This window comes from Danio rerio, chromosome 10, assembly GCF_052040795.2.
Source record: "Danio rerio strain M-AB ecotype USA chromosome 10, GRCz13ab, whole genome shotgun sequence".
NCBI lineage: Eukaryota > Metazoa > Chordata > Actinopteri > Cypriniformes > Danionidae > Danio > Danio rerio.
In genome coordinates, this window is record NC_141030.1 from 38,611,143 (window position 1) to 38,630,136 (window position 18,994).

At 36.4% G+C, this 18,994-nt stretch overlaps 1 protein-coding gene and 1 long non-coding RNA gene across 4 annotated transcripts in view; one reads left to right on the forward strand and one right to left on the reverse strand.

Moving 5' to 3' along the window:
- Nucleotides 1-18,994, forward strand: part of sertm1 (serine rich and transmembrane domain containing 1) — a 23,011-nt gene continuing 4,017 nt past the window's right edge. The window contains exons 1-2 of one of the 2 annotated variants that reach the window (XR_015500178.1): nucleotides 1-160; nucleotides 17,325-17,729. Coding sequence is in view for 1 of the 2 variants with exons in the window: in NM_001386741.1 (NP_001373670.1) it covers nucleotides 17,344-17,679 (336 nt within the window). In the remaining variant the exon portion in view is untranslated. 2 annotated transcript variants of the gene reach the window in all.
- Nucleotides 16,366-18,994, reverse strand: part of LOC147842150 (uncharacterized) — a 10,989-nt gene continuing 8,360 nt past the window's right edge. Inside the window, exons 2-3 of one of the 2 annotated variants that reach the window (XR_015501363.1) lie at nucleotides 17,313-17,670; nucleotides 16,366-17,210 (exon numbers count right to left, since the gene is read on the reverse strand). This is a non-coding gene — a long non-coding RNA (uncharacterized LOC147842150). Of the gene's footprint in view, nucleotides 17,211-17,312; nucleotides 17,676-18,994 lie in introns of both variants that reach the window. The other variant, XR_015501362.1, reaches the window with a different exon arrangement.

Sequence of the window (18,994 nt, forward strand, 5' to 3'; positions counted from 1 at the left end):
AGTGTTGAGAAGCAAAGCAAACGCGATCACATATACGCAGCTTCCAGAGCAAATACAAGTACAGCTTTGAGGAATCCCGGGAGAAATTCTGTCTGGGACTATGAGATGAGTGTCATGGAGAGCTGTGGGATTTAGCACGTTTGTTTTTTGCATCAGAAAGGTCAGTGTTTTGTTTTTGGTAATCCATGCAATTCATTACTAGTGGAAAAAGATGAAAATTGCACTGCAAAAAAATGCTTTTATTACTTAGATTTTTTTGCCGTGTTTCTAGTAAATTCTTGTCTAATCAAGCAAAGCACACTGTTTTGTTTTAAAAAATAATATATGAAGATTAGGTGAGATTTTCCTTAAAACAAGCTTAATAAAGTTAAATAATCGTGTGTCAAAAAGAGAAACAAGATTATTTTGCTTAACCCATTGGCAGATTAATTTCGGTGATTTAAAAAAAAAGTATATATAGTTTTGGTATATTATTTCTTTAAAAAAGACAGTATTTTTTTGCTTGTCTAGAATTTTTTTTTTTTTTTTTTGGTATTTAGACTAAAAACAAGACAAAAAAAGTTAAGCTCTTTGTTATGCAGTTTGTTGGTAATTAATCAGATTTTTAAAAACTGAATATTAAATATTGAAATGAATGTAAATCAATGTTGTCTATTTGTGTTATCAATGCATTCTTTTTATTAATCAACATTATCAGAATTTCCTTTTTCTTTATGGCTGCATTGCATTACTCTGAAAAATATAGATGAAGACTGGCATTTAATTTAAATCTTAAAAAATGGAATTTAATAGAATGTTCTTAAATTGGAATACTTTTTATTATTCAAATCTGTTTATGAATGCTTATCGTTACTCTTAAAAACTGTTATCTAATTAGAATACTTTAAAATGTAATTCCATGGAATTTCAGCGTTCTTTTTTTAATACTTAGAAAAAAAAGAAAATATGTTGTTTTTAATTTGAAAAAAATATAATTCTATCATGAAATGTGAAAAACTGACGTAAAACTTAAAACTGACCTCTCTTTATCAGTGTATTCTTTTCATTTATTATATTTGTATATGACTGCATTGCATTACTCTGTAAAAAAGATGAAAGTTAGATTTAAATAGAATTTTAAAAAAAAGGTAATTCAATGGAATGTTCAAATCGGTTTTACATAGCATTACATATTTTACATATTAATGAATTCTATTTATCAATCAGCGTTATCAGAATTCTGTTTATGAATGTGTTTTATTATTCAAAAAAAGATGAAAGTTGTTATAAAATTAGAATTACTCATTAAAAATGGAATTCAGTCAAATTTGAGCACTCTTTTATTTCATTACTTAGAAACAAAAAATGTAAATTAGATATAGTTTGTGTCAATTTGAATATGAAAAGATATAATTCTATCATGATATAATTCTATCATGTGACTTAAAGCAGTGTTCTCTTCATCAATGCATTCTATTTATTCTATTTATCTATGACTGCATTGCATTACTCTAAAAAACAATGGATAAAATTTGGTATTTAATGAGAATTTAAAAACAGAATTCTATGAAATTTTTAAATATTTAAATTCACTTAAATCAGAATTCTATTTATCATTTAAATCCAAATTCTCTTTATTAATGATTTCTATTAAACAATCAGTGTTATCAGAATTCTGTTTATGAATGTGTTTCAGTACTCTGAAAAAATAGATGAAAGTTGTCATATAATTAGAATACTTTTTAAAAAATGGAATTCCATGGAGTGTTCAAATATTCAAACTGACTTAAATCAGAATTATATTTATCAATGAATAATTTCAGTATTTTTTTTTTATTTAACTACTAAAAGGGAAAAAAAATTAGTGGTATTTATTTTGAGTTTGAAAAAATATAATTCTATCCTGAATATTAAATATCCCATGGAATGTTTAAATATTCAAACAGACCTAACTTCGAATTCTCTTCTTCAAAACATTTTGTTTATCAGTCAATATCAGAATTTTCTTTATGGCTAAATTTAATTACTAAAAATAGAGGAAAGTTGTAATTTAATTAAAATTTTAAAAAGAAATGGAATTCCATTGGGACTATCAATATTGAAACGGAATATCAGAATTCTATTTTATCAATCAATATTATCAGAATTCTCTTTATGACATTAATTAAAAAAACATATGAAAGATGCTATTTAATAAGAACTTTAATATATTTAGTATATTCCACAGAATCTACAAATATCTGTACAGATTTAAATCAGAATTCTCTTTACTCAAGCATTCTCTTTATCAGTCAATATCATCGGCTTTCTTTTTCATTTCATTACTCAGAAAAAAGAAGACATTTTTTTGTATTTGATTACATTTTTAAAAACTAATATTCAAACTGACTTAAATGTCTCATTAGATGTCTCAGAACAGACATTTCAGTCTATTTCTGTGTGTGTGTATGTGTTTTTGTGACATATCAGGACACAAATCTGTATAATGACATGGGTATGACACAGGTATTACAAAAAGGAGGTGAATAATGAGGATTGGTGACATCCTCATTTCTCAAAATGCTTATAAATCCTACTGGATGAGTTTAATCAGAGAGTAAAGCTGCACACTGTCTCCTGTGATGGTTCGGTTTAGGGCTGGGGTGGGGTGAGGGCAATATAATATACGGTTTGGACAGTATAAAATGAATGGAAACCTATGTAATGTCCCCACTTTTCACAAAAAAAAAAACGTGTGCGCGCGTGTGTGTGTGTGTGTGTGTGTGTGTGTGTGTGTGTTTGGCCATTACTGACTGGCCTCGTTCATTGACATCCTCAGTGGAGTTTCACGTTTGAGTCATTTTCTTAATGGTCACATTCTCCTTCCCTAAACGAAATCCATAAACAGAGATTAAAGCAGCACACCGGAATGACCCGCTGAACTTCTCCTGGAATTGCAGGCAAGAGGCACTGAATGATTTGTATTGCCGCAGGGATTCACATCTCACTCATAAATTGAAAAGCCGGCAGGGGTAATGTTAAAGTTGACTGAGGGAAATAAGTGTGATTTTCTTTTTGTTGCCGTCTTCTAGCAGACGAATGCATCTTACAACTCAGAGAAAGAGGATGTGGTTATAAATCATGACCCTTTATGAGTGTCTAGAACCACAGGCTCTCTGGGCCTGCTGTGGCTCAGAGGACTGTCATCCCTAACAATCAAGCTTCGGAGACTGAAATATGCAGCGAACAAACAAATAGCAAGTATTATGTTCAGAGGTGAACCGCAGCATTGTTTTGTTCAGCATATGTGTCCAATTTCTAGGGTTCTTGAAAACAAATTCTGTGAGAAATGTTACACTGTTGCTCTGACCAGGGTTATTCAATCAGATACTCTAGGCCAGGGGTGGCCAATCCTGTTTCTGGAGATCTACCTTCCTGGAGATTTCTGTTGCAACCCTTATCAAACACACCTGTCTGTAATTATCAAGTGGATTTCAGGTCCTAATTGGTTCAGGTGGGTTTGATCAGGGTAGGAGCTAAACTGTACAGGAAGGTAGATCTCCAAGAACAGGATTGAGCACCCCTGCTCTAGGCTTTAAGTATGTAGACATGGTCAAGATCAGGGGTGCTCAATCCTGTTCCTGGAGATCTACCCTCCTGCAGATTTCAGTTGCTACCCATATCAAACACACCTGAACCAATTAATTAGGACCTGAACACCACTTGATAATTACAGGCAGATGTGTTTGATATGGGTAGCAACTGAAATCTGCAGGCAGGTAGATCTCCAGGAACAGGATTGGGCACCCCTGGTCAAGATGATCTGTTGAAGTTCAAAATGAGGATCAGGAGGAGAAAGAAAGGTGACTCTGAATGTGGCAGGGTTGTTTGACAGGACGGTCTGAGTATTTCAGAAACTGCACATCTAGTGGGATTTACATACACAATCATCACTATGGTTTACAGAATATGGGCCAAAAAGGGGAAATCTAAACTTCTTCAACTTAACTATAGTAGGTATTGGCATGCTTAATGTGTGTGCCAATTTTTGTATGAGTGTGTGACATGTAGCTCGGGACTTCATCAAAAGTGCATAGGTCAGGGGTGTCCAAACTCGGTCTTGGAGGGTCGGTGTCCTGCATAGTTTAGCTTCCACAACACCTCCTTGGAAGTTTCTAGAATACCTAGAAAGAGCTTGATTAGCTGGTTTAGGTGTGTTTAATCGGGGTTGGAACTAAAATACGAAGGACACCGGCCCTCCAGGACCGAGTTTGGACACACTGGTACAGGTGATGCTGTCGAGCCATTTTGCCACACACACTTCCAAACCTTTAACAAATGTCAATTTTTGCCCCTTCTGGTGTTTGTGCAAAGTTTTATTTATTTAAGAGAATAATAATAATAACAACAATTGCAGCAATTAAAGACACCCTTTACCCGGGCTCAACGCCACCCAGTGGCCTTAGGATGACAGACAACAGTGGACACTATTATTTAAGCGGAAAAAATATAAAAAATTATCTAGTCAGCTATTTTGTGGGCCAAAATGCCTTCTGATGCAAGAGGAGTACAAGTAGGTTCAAGCTGAAAGCAAAGAAAATTGCCAAAAAGAAACCAGGGGCCTCATGTATCAACGCTGCGTACGCACAAAAACTTTGCGTACGCCAGGTTTCACGCTCAGAATCGCTCACGTTTGGATTTACTAACAATGAACTGAACGTGGGAATTTGCGCAGGTTCACGGCAGGTTTCTGGCAGGCGTACGCACATTTTTTGTGCGTGTCTGTTTTATTTCCATTGGCGACTCCTAGAGGCAGTTGTGTTAAATTCTTCTCTACAAAGTGTCTGATCCTTGCAATGGCAGCTGTATGAGACGGGTTCATATAGTAGGTATGTAAGATTTCCATACCATACAGTTGACCAGCTAAACATTAAAGCACAATTTGCAGCAGTCGCCTGTTTTCCCAATGTAATCTGAGCTATCTACTGCACGCACATTGCTATAAAGACACTATGTGAAGATAAATTTGCATGCGTGAATCAGAAACATTTCCATTCAATAAATGTGCAAATAAAATATGATGCACAAACTTATTGATGATTCCTACTTGTCTTTCTCGTGATAAATAGTGGGCAAAATCTGATATGTAGCGGGGAAAAAAAAGAAGAATGAATTCATCAGACGCTGGATTCGAGCCGAGTTATGCTCGAACGTGTTAGTACATGATCACATGCTTCTTATGAGGTGCGCCACTGAGACTGCGAAGGGTACTGCAACATTTTACAGATATAAACCACACTATTTCTTTTTTAAATGCACTCAGTGCGATGTTCAGACCCAACTGTGTTAACCGTATCAGCTAAACTCTCCCACTCTATTTTTTTTCTTTTGTTGTTAATTCCGCCGAAAAACTTGCAAATAACACCGCTTTTCTCCGGTCTACCTCCGAAAGCAGCACCTCCATTTCACATTCTGTTCAAAGTTTCTCTTTTTGCTTGCTTTTGCCATTGCTTTTTCGTTGGGTTTTTACATTAGCATAGTCATTAGCATATTCATACGGGGGAGGAGGCAGGGAGGGGTTTTGTGCTCGTGCATGTTGCGCTCAGTTTCACGTTCATTCGGATGTACAAAAGAATATGCGTGAGATTCGGCGTACGCAGTGTTTCATACATCTGAATTTTTTTCTGCGTACGCACATTTACAGCTTTGTGCGTACGCAATGGTTTAGTAAGATTTCCACGCAAGTCTTCGTACATGAGGCCCCAGGTGTACAGAAGAGCATGTCAGAACACTCAACACCTCGTACTTTGAATCAGATGAGCAACAACAGCAGCAGAAGAAGAAGGAGAAGACAAAGATGACGTTGAAGAAGCTGGGAACACTACCCAAAAGACACTTTAATTTGAATGGAATTTAAGGCTTGTTAGTCTGCTTTTTTTCCTGAGGGAAAAATGTAGATGCAGCCCGTATCCAGAGTAGATGGTTGTTATGGTCATTGACGAGTCGTAAAGACTCAAGTGAAAGACAAGTCTCCGCATTGATCCCATTGGCTAATCTGAACACCGACCTGTTGACCTACTTTAATAACCTGCATTTTCTACACGATCATTCTCAATCCTCCAATGTCCAGACTGCAGCTCTGTTCAAGACATTTGGCCAGAGGAGAACTGCTCACCCTGGCTTTTCCTAAGGTTTGTTCATCACTTTCATCAATTAGTGGAGTTTTAGTTTCTTACCACTGGCACCACAGGTTTGCCTGGTTGGGACAGGTAGAGCAGCGCATCAGTGGAGTTACTCTTCAGAGGATCTGCCTTCAGCTGGAAGATTTGCATTACACTGATCTGAACTTAACTGAACTGAACCCGATTTAATTTGACCAGAACTATACAGCATTCTACCCCAACTCTCCTGCCTGGCTTGCTGAAATGTTCCAAAACCAGGAATGAGGATGATATTTTATTTTCCTCATCAACAGTATGTACTTCTTTGACGCAATCTACATTGTAAATCTTGCTATAGAAATAAAGATGAATTGAATTGAAAGAAGAAGACACTACTGTCAGCTGTGAACAGAAAACGGAGGCAAGAATTCACACTGGATTTAAGCAAAACTGATCAACAAAAGATTGAAAAAAGGTTGACTGGTTTGATGAGTCCTGATGTCTGCAGTGAGATACAGATGGTGGGGTCAGAATTTGGTTTCTTGAACATAACAGCAAGTTCACTATACTCAAATGACTCTATAGTCACCAATCTTTCCAGCAGGTCACCTACGAGATGTGATAAAACTGAAGATTTACATCATCTGCAGTGAAGGCACAATTCTAGAAGTGCAAGTTGTAAGTTTTGTGTCCTCAAACAGTTCCCACATGCACGACTGGCATCTCATTTAAACCCTGTTTAATTGTTTGGTTTTTGATAGTTGTGTGCCAGGGGCCAGGATGTAAAACAGCTACGGTAGTGCTGGAGCAATTCAGATGCATTTAAAATCTCACACGTAGAGACATTTTAAACACCACTCGATGAGTGTAGCAGTTCTCAAACCTAGTCCTGGTGTACCACCGTATTTTGCATTTGTCTCTTTTATAACATTTCCAATTTCAACACAGGCTTATTCTGAAAACATAGTCCTATGTACGTTTCAAATTATGTAGCTAGAGCCACGTATATCTGCATTTCGTTTTTAAAACGGTCATTTTCGTGCTTACCAGCTCACAGCTTACCTCCGTATGGATGTCTGTTCCACTGTTACCAGTTTGTCTGGTAGCTGGACTTGAGATGCAGAGCGGAATTGACCGCAACAACGGGGTTCAAGTCTGGTTCCATAAAGCAGGTAGGACAAAAACAGAATCCAAAAAATAAAATAATCGAGTAAATAACAGGGGGGAAATGTGGTAAAATGTGGCAAAAATCAGGCGATGGCTTTTCTTTTTCTAGATTGCTTTTTAAATCTGTCGGTTGGGTTTAAGGAAATGGGTGAGCGCTGGTCAATCTGTGACTTTTAGGGGAAAAGAAGGGTCGGTCGGTTGGTCAGTTGGTCGGTCGGTCGGTTTGTCAGTCAGTCAGTCAATCAGACAGTCAGTCAGTCAGTCAGTCAGTCAGTCAGTCAGACAGTCAGTCGAATTCAGTTTTTCTGGACTGCTTTTTGAAACACTACTGTTGGGTTCAGGAAAGTGGATGGGAGGGCAGGTCAATCGGCGCTTTTTAAAATGCTATTGTTTGGGTTTAGGGAAGGGGGAGAGAGGGTGGATCGGTTAGTGGGTCAGTCAGCCGACAGCGGCCTCTGGTGGATTTATGCGAGAAGAGCAGGCATGCAATACACTCGAGAGAGAAATTTGAGAAAATGCGTACACAGACGTCTCTGGTGAATTCACAAAAACAAAAACTGCAAAAAAACATAGCTCCTGGGATGTATTTTGCTCTCTCCAGAAATGTATATAGGGGTACTTAATCAGAATGAGCCTGAGTTGTCTAATTTAGAGTGCACCAAAAAAGAACCATGTGCAGATCAACATGTTCCCTAACGTTCACTGCTCTCTACCCTGTGCACACGGGACACTGTTTGCAGTGTCGTCATATGAAACTCATTAAAGAAGTGTGAAGGGTTGTTTAACTGCAATCATCAAATTTGCATGCAAGTCATGTCTCGGATGGTTGTATTCCCTTTGAATTGAACACTTCATTTGAACTGGAATCATGGCAGATAATCCTGTGATGTCCACTTCACAGGGCACGTATGGTCGAATGGAACAAACCTCTGAAGCGATAAGAGAAACAAAGAAAATGTGCAGAGCTGTGGTACGCCAAGACCAGGTTTGAGAACCGCTGGATTAGAGTGCTGTCAATTACACAGCTCAAAAATACGTGAAGAGATTTTGCCCATCAGCAACACTTAAAATAGAAAATGTTACATTTATTATTTTTGCTTGCTGTTTCAAAGATAAAGACACAATCGCTTTCCAAATAAATGGATGCAAAAATTTTGAGTTATAATAATCTTAGGGTTCTGAAAGTTGGAATTTTAAGATTTTTTCGTTTGTGATGTACAAGATGTTCAAGAAGTTAAATTTTTCAGTTGTTTTGTCGATAATCAGATGAGAATTCATTCATTGATTGATTGATTCATTCATTCATTTTCCTTCGGCTTAGTACCGCCAACTGTTCCGGCATATCTTTTACGCAGCGGATGCCCTTCCAGCCGCAACCCAATATTGGGAGACACCCATACACTCCCACATTCATAAACACTTTTGCACAAGGGCCAATTTAGTTTATTCAATTCACCTATAGCACATGTCTTTGGGCAGTGGGGAAAACAGGAGCACCCGGTGGAATCCTATGCCAACACGGGGAGAACATGCAAACTCCACTAAGCCACCCATATGACAATATGGCTATTAAACATTAAAAAAATTACTTTTCCCATGGGGCCCCCTTTTCTGGTTCCTGATCCCCCCTGTGCCACCTTATTAAATAAATCTGTTGTAGCTGTGAAATAGCTGAAATCATTCGGCGTAAGGATATGGAGATGTAGTTTAAGACCATCCTGGAACTACTTTATCAATGCGGCTCCCTGAAAATAATTGGATAGCTTTGAATGTTCATCAGCCAATTAGAATCAAGCATTCAACAGCCTCCTAGTAGAACTTCAAATACTTCATCTGAACAATGTGGCAACTGTAGTTTAAACACCACTTCATGCTGTGCCGTTCAACAACCAGTCGTCAAACATTCCTTAACAAGTGAGACCTTATTAATACGCCTTCCTATTAACTTTAATCATTAAAATGATACAATCTTGAATTATCCTGTGATTAAGAGAGTACGTGAAAGAGCTCCTAATATAATGCGACACGGTGGCCTGAAATGGGCTGGTGATGGCGCAGCTCATTTGCACACTAATGCACTTCGAGCACAAGCACACATGCTCTCTTATGAATTGAAATGAAACAGCTGAGGTGACCTCCGCTAAATTATGCTCGTCTCAGGGGAAGAACTATACGTGAATCGTGTACCACCGCCAGACAGATGAGCTTGAAAATATGAAAGACTCAAAGATGAACGCATGTGTTAGCACATACTCCAGCTATCCAGCTTTTCAAATTAGGTGTTGTACGTCCAGATTGGGGAAATTTCATTTGAAAGAACTGAAACAAATAAATAATAAAGCTAAACAACAGACGATCAGTGTTAGGTAAGTTACTTAAGAAAGTAATTAATTACTTATACAAGCTTAAATGCTTTTCTAATTACTGTCTAAATATTACTCAATAAGGGATTGAATTACTTAACTCAATACTACTTAAATCTTAGTGAATAGACAATAGAAGTTAAACTTTTAATTCTTTAAATATGAGTCAAGCATGGCCTTTAGCTTTATAAAAAACATTATTTAAGCATTTTAATAGTAAACATAACATTCTGCACTCTGGAGTTAACAAACAGAATTATTCTGCAAAAAGAAAAGAGAGAAAGCTAGTTATTCAATCATTCATTCATTTTCTTTTCGGCTTAGTCCCTTATTTATATTAATCTGGGGTTGCCACAGCGGAATGCACCACCAACTTAGTGATGTTTTGTAAACAAATTTCGGGAGGAGCATGCGCAGAAGTTTCAGTATCGAATACGTCATTGACAATCATTCCATTATCAAATCAGTTCTTGAACAAACCCCTATATATACCAAAGCTGTCTTACCTGCAGCATCTCATGACTTTAGCATCCCTCCACCACCCCGTCACCTCAACTCTTGCATTGAATTCCTGGGGGAGCGTTCTGGGGCCGGGCTAGACACTTCGCTCGAATACCAATTCCTCTTTGTTTCCTGATAAGGGGAATAACTCGAGTTGGGGTGTCTCCTCGAGCTCAGAGCCCTCCCCCCGGACAGCACGCCAAATATGCTTTATACTTAAACTAATGCAAGTTTGAACTCGTGAATCCAGCATATGTTTTACGCAGCAGCCCTTCCAACTGCAACCCATAACTGGCAAACATCCATTCACACTCATACACTACGGACAATTTAGCCTACCCAATCGATCGCTGATTTTAATAATGAACATAACGTTATGCTTGCTATTTCAATGTGTTATTGGTATCATAAGCATATCTGTGGCCAAATCCCTTTTGAGTTGACTTTGTTTTGTTTCTCCAGATTATTTTCTCTTTGTTTTCCCTACCATAATATTTAACACATCTGGTATTTTATTTTTTTGTGGGTATTCATTGTTTGTTTGACTTTGTGCTTGATTTTAATAGTGAAAATAACGTTATGCTTGCTATTTTAGCGTGTTATTAGTATCATAAGCATATCTGTGTACAAAACTCTTTTGAGTTCACTGTGTTTTGCAGATTATTTTCTCATTCATTTCCCTACCGTACTAGTTAACAAATCTTTTTTCGAATTTTTTGTGGGTTATTTATGGTCTGTTTGACTTTGTGCTTGATTTTTATAATGAACACAACATTATTTATGCTATTTTAATGTGATTTTAGAATCATAAGCATATCTGTGGCCAAAATCCTCTTGAGTTCACTGTGTTTTGTTTCTCCAGATTATTTTCTCTTTCTTTTCCCTAAAGTGGCGTAATATCTCGTTTAGATATTTTTTGTGGTTCTTCATGGTATGTTTAACTTTGTGCTTGATTTTCCTATTAAACGTTGAAGAACAACAAGGGGGTTATAATCTGAGAGAAGAACTAAATTTTAGGAGGTTGAAAATAAGAACAACTTTAAAAAGTTTGTGTATGTCTGTCTGTGGTTTAAAACTATGGAACAGTCTAGATCAGACTCTAAAACAACGTCAGGATATTAATCAATTTAAAAAAAAACTCTATAAATATATATAAATAAAGGAATATTATGAAGAAGGTGATTGAAAAAGGATAAAGAGAAAGGCATAATGAAATTTTAGTTAATGGCTATTTGCAGTACTATGTTGTTGTTGTTGTTTTTTTTCTTTTTTCTATTTGCAGTACTATGTTGTTGTTGTTGTTTTTTGTTTTGTTTTGTTTTCTATTTGCAGTACTATGTTGTTGTTTTTTTTTGTTTTGTTTTTTTTCTATATGCAGTACTATGTTGTTGTTGTTGTTTTTTTTGTTTTGTTTTTTTCTATTTGCAGTACTATGTTGTTGTTGTTTTTTTGTTTTGTTTTTTTCTATTTGCAGTACTATGTTGTTGTTGTTGTTTTTTTCTTTTTTCTATTTGCAGTACTATGTTGTTGTTGTTTTTTTTTGTTTTGTTTTTTTTCTATATGCAGTACTATGTTGTTGTTGTTGTTTTTTTTGTTTTGTTTTTTTCTATTTGCAGTACTATGTTGTTGTTGTTGTTTTTTTCTTTTTTCTATTTGCAGTACTATGTTGTTGTTGTTGTTTTTTTCTTTTTTCTATTTGCAGTACTATGTTGTTGTTGTTTTTTTGTTTTGTTTTTTTTCTATTTGCAGTACTATGTTGTTGTTGTTGTTTTTTTCTTTTTTCTATTTGCAGTACTATGTTGTTGTTGTTTTTTTGTTTTGTTTTTTTTCTATATGCAGTACTATGTTGTTGTTGTTTTTTTTGTTTTGTTTTTTTCTATTTGCAGTACTATGTTGTTGTTGTTTTTTTTTGTTTTGTTTTTTTCTATTTGCAGTACTATGTTGTTGTTGTTTTTTTTGTTTTGTTTTTTTCTATTTGCAGTACTATGTTGTTGTTGTTGTTTTTTTTGTTTTGTTTTTTTCTATTTGCAGTACTATGTTGTTGTTGTTTTTTTTGTTTTGTTTTTTTCTATTTGCAGTACTATGTTGTTGTTGTTGTTTTTTTCTTTTTTCTATTTGCAGTACTATGTTGTTGTTGTTTTTTTGTTTTGTTTTTTTTCTATTTGCAGTACTATGTTGTTGTTGTTGTTTTGTTTTTTTTCTATTTGCAGTACTATGTTGTTGTTGTTGTTTTGTTTTTTTTCTATTTGCAATACTATGTTGTTGTTGTTGTTTTGTTTTTTTTCTATTTGCAATACTATGTTGTTGTTTTTTTGTTTTGTTTTTTTTCTATTTGCAGTACTATGTTGTTGTTGTTGTTTTTTTTGTTTTGTTTTTTTCTATTTGCAGTACTATGTTGTTGTTGTTGTTTTTTTCTTTTTTCTATTTGCAGTACTATGTTGTTGTTGTTGTTTTTTTTGTTTTGTTTTTTTCTATTTGCAGTACTATGTTGTTGTTGTTGTTTTTTTCTTTTTTCTATTTGCAGTACTATGTTGTTGTTGTTTTTTTGTTTTGTTTTTTTTCTATTTGCAGTACTATGTTGTTGTTGTTGTTTTGTTTTTTTTCTATTTGCAATACTATGTTGTTGTTTTTTTGTTTTGTTTTTTTTCTATTTGCAGTACTATGTTTTTTTTTTTTTTCTTCTTTGGGTCTATGTCACAAAATAAAAAGGTACAAATAGAATCAAACATATTATTTGTCAAAGATGCCAAAAGGATAAAATATTTTTCATGTAAAAATAAGAGATAAGTAAAAGAAAAAAATAAGTTAAAGTAATAAACGAATGATGCATGTAGTAATGGGGTGGGAGAAAAATAAGCTTATGCTTCAGCCCGCTCCATTTTCGACCATGTTTAAATGTATTTTTTTTGTTAATGATATTTTATGTATGATGTTTTTGTTCGAAAATAAATAAAACAAATCAAATCAAATCAAAAATAACATTATGCTTGCTATTACGTTATGCTTGCTTGCGGTTATTGTAACATCATATTAGTATAGTTTTTCATCATATTAGTGTTTTTCCAACATTACCGTAATATTTAACACAACCGGTTTTGAATTTTTTGTGGGTATTCATTGTATGTTTGACTTGTGCTTGATTTTAATAATGAAAATAACGTTATGCTTGCTATTTTAACGTGTTATTAGTATCATAAGCATATCTGTGGCCAAAATCTCTTTTGAGTTCACTGTGTTTTGCTTTTCGAAATGATTTTCTCTTTGTTTTTCCAACCGAAATATTGTATATTTTTGACATTTTTGAGGTTATTCGTGGTCTTTTGATAGTAATTAGTAATTAATTCTACTTTCAGACTTTCAATGTCTGGAATAGAGCCTCTGATATTCCATGATATCCCCTGGAAACCCTGCACAAAATTAACCAGCTCTGTAAAAAACCCTTTTTGTAATAGCACCATGCAGTCAAACAAATGATCTGGCAATGCTGTTCTCTTTAAATGTGGAAACTGTGTGACATTCAGGTGCCTGTGGATCTATTATTCATGAGGTGTGAGTATTGAGGCTTTGTAAACAACAGGCTGACCTTCTGTGACCAGTTTAAAGTCCTAATGGACCACCGGTGGCCTCACAACAGCCGCAGCAGCTCAAAAACCCATCCATGCGCAGGTTGCCTGGAAACAAAAAGCATAATTAAATGTGATTATCATCCTCTTCACAATGAATCTGAAGTATTTAAGTGTTCTGCTTGTTATTGTTTTTTTTCTGAGCTGTAAAAATCCAACATTCATCAAAGACGGAGGGCAGGAAGGGGGAAAACAGGCAGCCGAGTGACAGTGAACTCTAGTGGCGGGATGTAAAATATGACTGGCTTATTAAATGAATGAGAGAATGATCAATTTAAATAATTATGTAATTAGAAAATGCATATTTAGATAAAGTAAAAAATATATAAATAAAAAAAACTGTTAAACTGTGAATTTATCAAATCCTTTTTAGCACATTTTTGATCCTATCATATTAAAATACACTCTATTTTATATATTATATTATTTTATTTGTAATACATTATATTTAGCTATTTCATTATATTATATTTTTTAAATAGTATCATTAAAAATTCATATTTGTTGTCATTAAAATGTATTAAATATTTAATCAATTAACAATAATTTTACATTTTTTTATAAAAAAAATTAACAACAAATTAATAATAATTAATAAAAAAATTATTACTTAATAATAACAATAACAGTTGTTTGTTTTGTAGCTTATATGATTGTCAGCAATCTAGTGATTGCAAATCGCTAACGGACAACAAATCCACCATTATGGACAACAAGATCCAGTCATGCACCACACAAACTCACAACCAGTTCCTGATCAGGGCTAATTGCATACAGGAGAAGGGCAGGAAAGGGGAAAACAGGCAGCCGAGTGATTGTGAACTCTAGTTGCGGGATGTAAAATATGACTGGCTTATTAAATGAATGAGTGAATGTTCAATGTAAATAATTATGTAATTAGAAAATATATATTTAGATAAAGTTAAAAATATATCAATAAAAAAAAACTGGTAAACTGTGTATGATTCAAATCCTATTTTTGCACATTTTTGATCATATCATATTAAAATACACTTTACTTTATATATTATATTATTTACTTGTACTACAATATATTTTGCTATTTCATTATATTAATATCGCGAACTGAAGAGCGGGGTGGGGTTGGGGGGTGACTATTGAAGACGAGAAGCAAACTTAAGACCGACCGGTGTGGGGGAGGGAGGGGTGTGAATTTCTGGGAGTTTTTACCATTAATTAATTATACCATTAGAGGTTGGTTATATTCACATTAATTAATTAATTAATTCCTTACATTTATATAGCTCTTTTCTGGACACTCAAAGCACTTTACACATTGGGGGAATCTCCTCATCCGCCACCAGTGTGCAGCATCCACCTGGATGACATGACGGAAGCCATATTGCGCCAGATCGCACACCACACACCAGCTGATTGGTGGAGAGGAGACAGAGTGATGAAGCCAATTATGGTATGGGGATGGTTAGGACGCCATGATGGACAGAGGCCAGTGGGCAAATTTGACCAGGATGCCGGGGTTAAACCCCTTCTGTTTTTCGAAGGACATACTGGTATTTTTAACGACCACAGAGAGTCAGGACCTCGGTTTAACATCTCATCCAAAACACGGCGCTCACTGAGCAGTATAGAGTCCCTGTCACTATTCTGGGGTATTACCAGGCCCGGCCCTAACCAATTTGGTGCCCTAGGCAAGATTTCAGGTGGTGCCCCGTCACATCACGTTTATTCCACTGCTAGTGTATAGTTATAAGAGACTAAATAGCTTTTTGATCGACTACTACAAGCTGGGAAAACATCATATAAATATGCCAATGCAATTAACGTTATTACTGAATAGATCTAATATTTACACATTTGCTTGAGGAAGGAATGATGGAGGTAGTTACATTACTATTACTATTTTCCATAACATCTATGCCCTTCCATAATAGAAAATATTGACAATAGAATAAAAGGTTAAAAACAATGGCTTATAGAGAAAATACGAGAAAATTAGTTGTTTAAAATAAAACACGCAGGACAGAGCAAAACAACAAACAAACAAAAAAACGAATAAACAAAAAAAAAGAAGCACTTTTCCGACGGTCCCTTACTGAGAGCTCCACTCCGCGCGAGCTCTGCCGGCTAAACGCATATCTCCGGCTAAACGGAGAAGTGCTCGTAAAGTCGAGCGAAAAAAAAAAGAAACAGACAGCTGTGAAACATTACCAGCTTTGTCTTTTTGTAGGAAACACACTTTAGATCTTTTTAGGGTAAGAGGTTTGAGTTATTGCCATCTATCTCTGAATCTGTCAGAAATATCAAAAACAAATCCAACTAGACCGCGCTCATTTCTGGCGCCCCCCTGGATGTATAGCGCCCTTAGCATTTGCCTATACTGCCTATGCCACGGGCCGGCCCTGGGTATTACCCACACAGACCGCAGGTTGGACGCCCCCTGCTGGCCTCACTAACACCACTTCCGGCAGCAACCTAGCTTTCCCATGTGGTCTCCCATCCAGGTACTGACCGGGCGCAGCCCTGCTTAGCTTCAGTGGGCGACCATGTGAGTTTCACACACTGTTGCCACACAACTGTGTTTAATCCCTCTGTAAATGTGATTATTGCATGATAGGTAAAAACATGTTTTATTGCAGTGAAACAAAAATAAATAAGAAAAAATACTATTTAAAATACTGTGAAAAATTAGCTTGCTTTGTTAAATATGTAATGTAGTGTGTATTTATATACCGCATTTACTGTGTATGGCCATACACCCAAAGTACTTTACAATCATGGGGGAGGTCTATCCACACTACCACCATTGTGCAGCATCCACTTGGATGATGCAACGGCAGCCACAGGACAACAGCAACCAACAGGAGGACCAATGTCCTATGACTTTATCTCCAACTTGCTTTAACACACCTGCCTGGAAGTTTCTAGTATATCTACTAAGAGCTTGATTAGGTTCAGGTGTTTTTGATTAGGGTTGGAGATAAACTCTCCAGGACACTGGCCCTCCAGGACCGAGTGTGGACACCCCTGGCCTACGTCACACACCAGCTTTGGGGAAATGGAGAGACTGTGATAGAGCCAATTCAGTGGATGGGGGTGATTGGAAGGCCATGATCGGTAAGGGCTAATGGAGTGTATTTGGCCAGAACACAGAGGTTACACCACTACTCTTTACGAGAAGTGCCATGGGATTTTTAATGAACACTGAGAGTCAGGAACTTGGTTTAACGTCTCATCCGAAAGACGGCGCTCACTGACAGTGTAGTGTCCCCTTCACTATACTGGGGCATTAGGAGTCACACAGACCACAGGTTGAGCATTTCCTGCTGGCCTCACTAACACCACTTCTAACAGCAATCTAGTTTTGTGGTCTCTCATCCAGGTGCTGACCAGGCTCTGTGAGTAATCGGTCTTGGACTGGAGGGTGGCATGGCTGTGGCATCACTTGGGAAATGGGCCTATATATAAAAAAAAGAATTAAAATTTCACAGGAGGGCTTATAATTTTGCCTTCACATATAGAAAAAATATGCCAGAGACAGAGGGAATAATTGTTTCCACCTTTCCCGGCAGATTCTCAAAGCGGTCAGCGATGTCTGGGATGGACGGCTCGGTGGAGGAGCTCAACAACGCGACAGAAGTGAACAGCCAGAGTTTCCTGCGCTTCAGCCCTACAGTGTCCGTGTCCACCGGAGCGGCCGCTGCCTCCTACGGACGGACTGCTAATGTTTACGTCTACATCTCCATCTTCCTCAGCCTGCTGCTGTTCCTGCTCACCCTCCTCATCATCGCTCTCCACCGGCTGAAGAACATCATCTCCTCCAGCTCCTCCTACCCAGAATGCAGCAGCGACGCCGGCAGCTCCTTCACCAACATGGAGATCTGCAGCATTTCCTCACAGAGATCCACCGTGTCCTCGCTGTCCTGACAGAACAGAGACACCATGAGCACACCATGATTGCTACACACATTTGAGACATCATTTGCTATACATTAGGGCTGCACGATATTGGAAAAATCTGATATTGCCATAATTTTGGTTTTTAGTTGAAGTCAGAATTATTAGCCCCCCTGCATATATTTTGCCCTAATTTCTGTATAACGGAGAGCAGATTTTCTCAACACATTTCTAAACATAAAAGTTTTAATAACTCATTTCTAATAACTGATTTATTTGATCTTTGCCATGATGCCAGTAAATAATATTTGACTAGATATTTTTCAAGTTATTAGTATTCAGCTTAAAGTGACATTTAAAGGCTCAACTAGGTTAATTAGACAAGTTAGGGTAATTAGGCAAGTCAGTGTTTCCTGTAGGATTTTTTCCAGCTGTGGTGGCAGGCCTTTAACACAGATCTTCCATCTGTGTTATTTCAATGACGAATGTCGTGAGCGCAGTATTACAAGTCGAGATTGCATTCATGTAATACGAGTATGCGAATCTCTTTGCTTGTGCACAGATTTTCTTGTGCTCTCTTAAATAAACACTGCTGAAGCGCGATTTAGAGCGTTCATGTAGTGAGTATGTCTCCAACATTTATTAGATTTGCTAGGAATATTTATGAATGTCTCCAAGACCTACAGAACAGCATTGACGCATCCGAAAGTGAAGTGAAACAGCTATAAACTCCAGCAAGACAAAGTCATATGCAGAACCACAGACCTTTATCTATAAAGTATAACTATGGAAACTGTTCATCATAACTGAAAGCTATGTCGTGTTTACTGGCCTCACGCACCTGTCAGTCAGTCAGTAAACACCATGTCACCTTAAAGAATTAAACAAATAATGCACAGCACTACAATGATTTACAATGATTTTGTTCTATTATAATTCATTTATCTTTTAATATGCGTTGGTTCGATTATAACCTGAAATAAAACACACACACACACACACACACACACACACAAAAAAAAACAGTGTCTTAATGTTTTGAATGAGAAGCTGTAATGTAGCCTTGGTGGGACTGAATTTTGGTGTGGCGCCCCACCATGGAAGAAAGAATGTAGTATAAACCATGTAAGTCATTGTATAACAGTGGTTTGTTCTGTAGACCAGTGGTTTGTTCAGTAGTTTGTTTTCAGCCCACGACCCCCAAAATAATAATGTCAGTGACTTGCGACCCCCATATTTCAAGGTGGTTAAACTGTAAATATACTAACGTTGCACACACAACTATAGGCATATATAAACATGAGCATATAAATTCTTCATCCACAAATGCAAAATTATGAAAGCA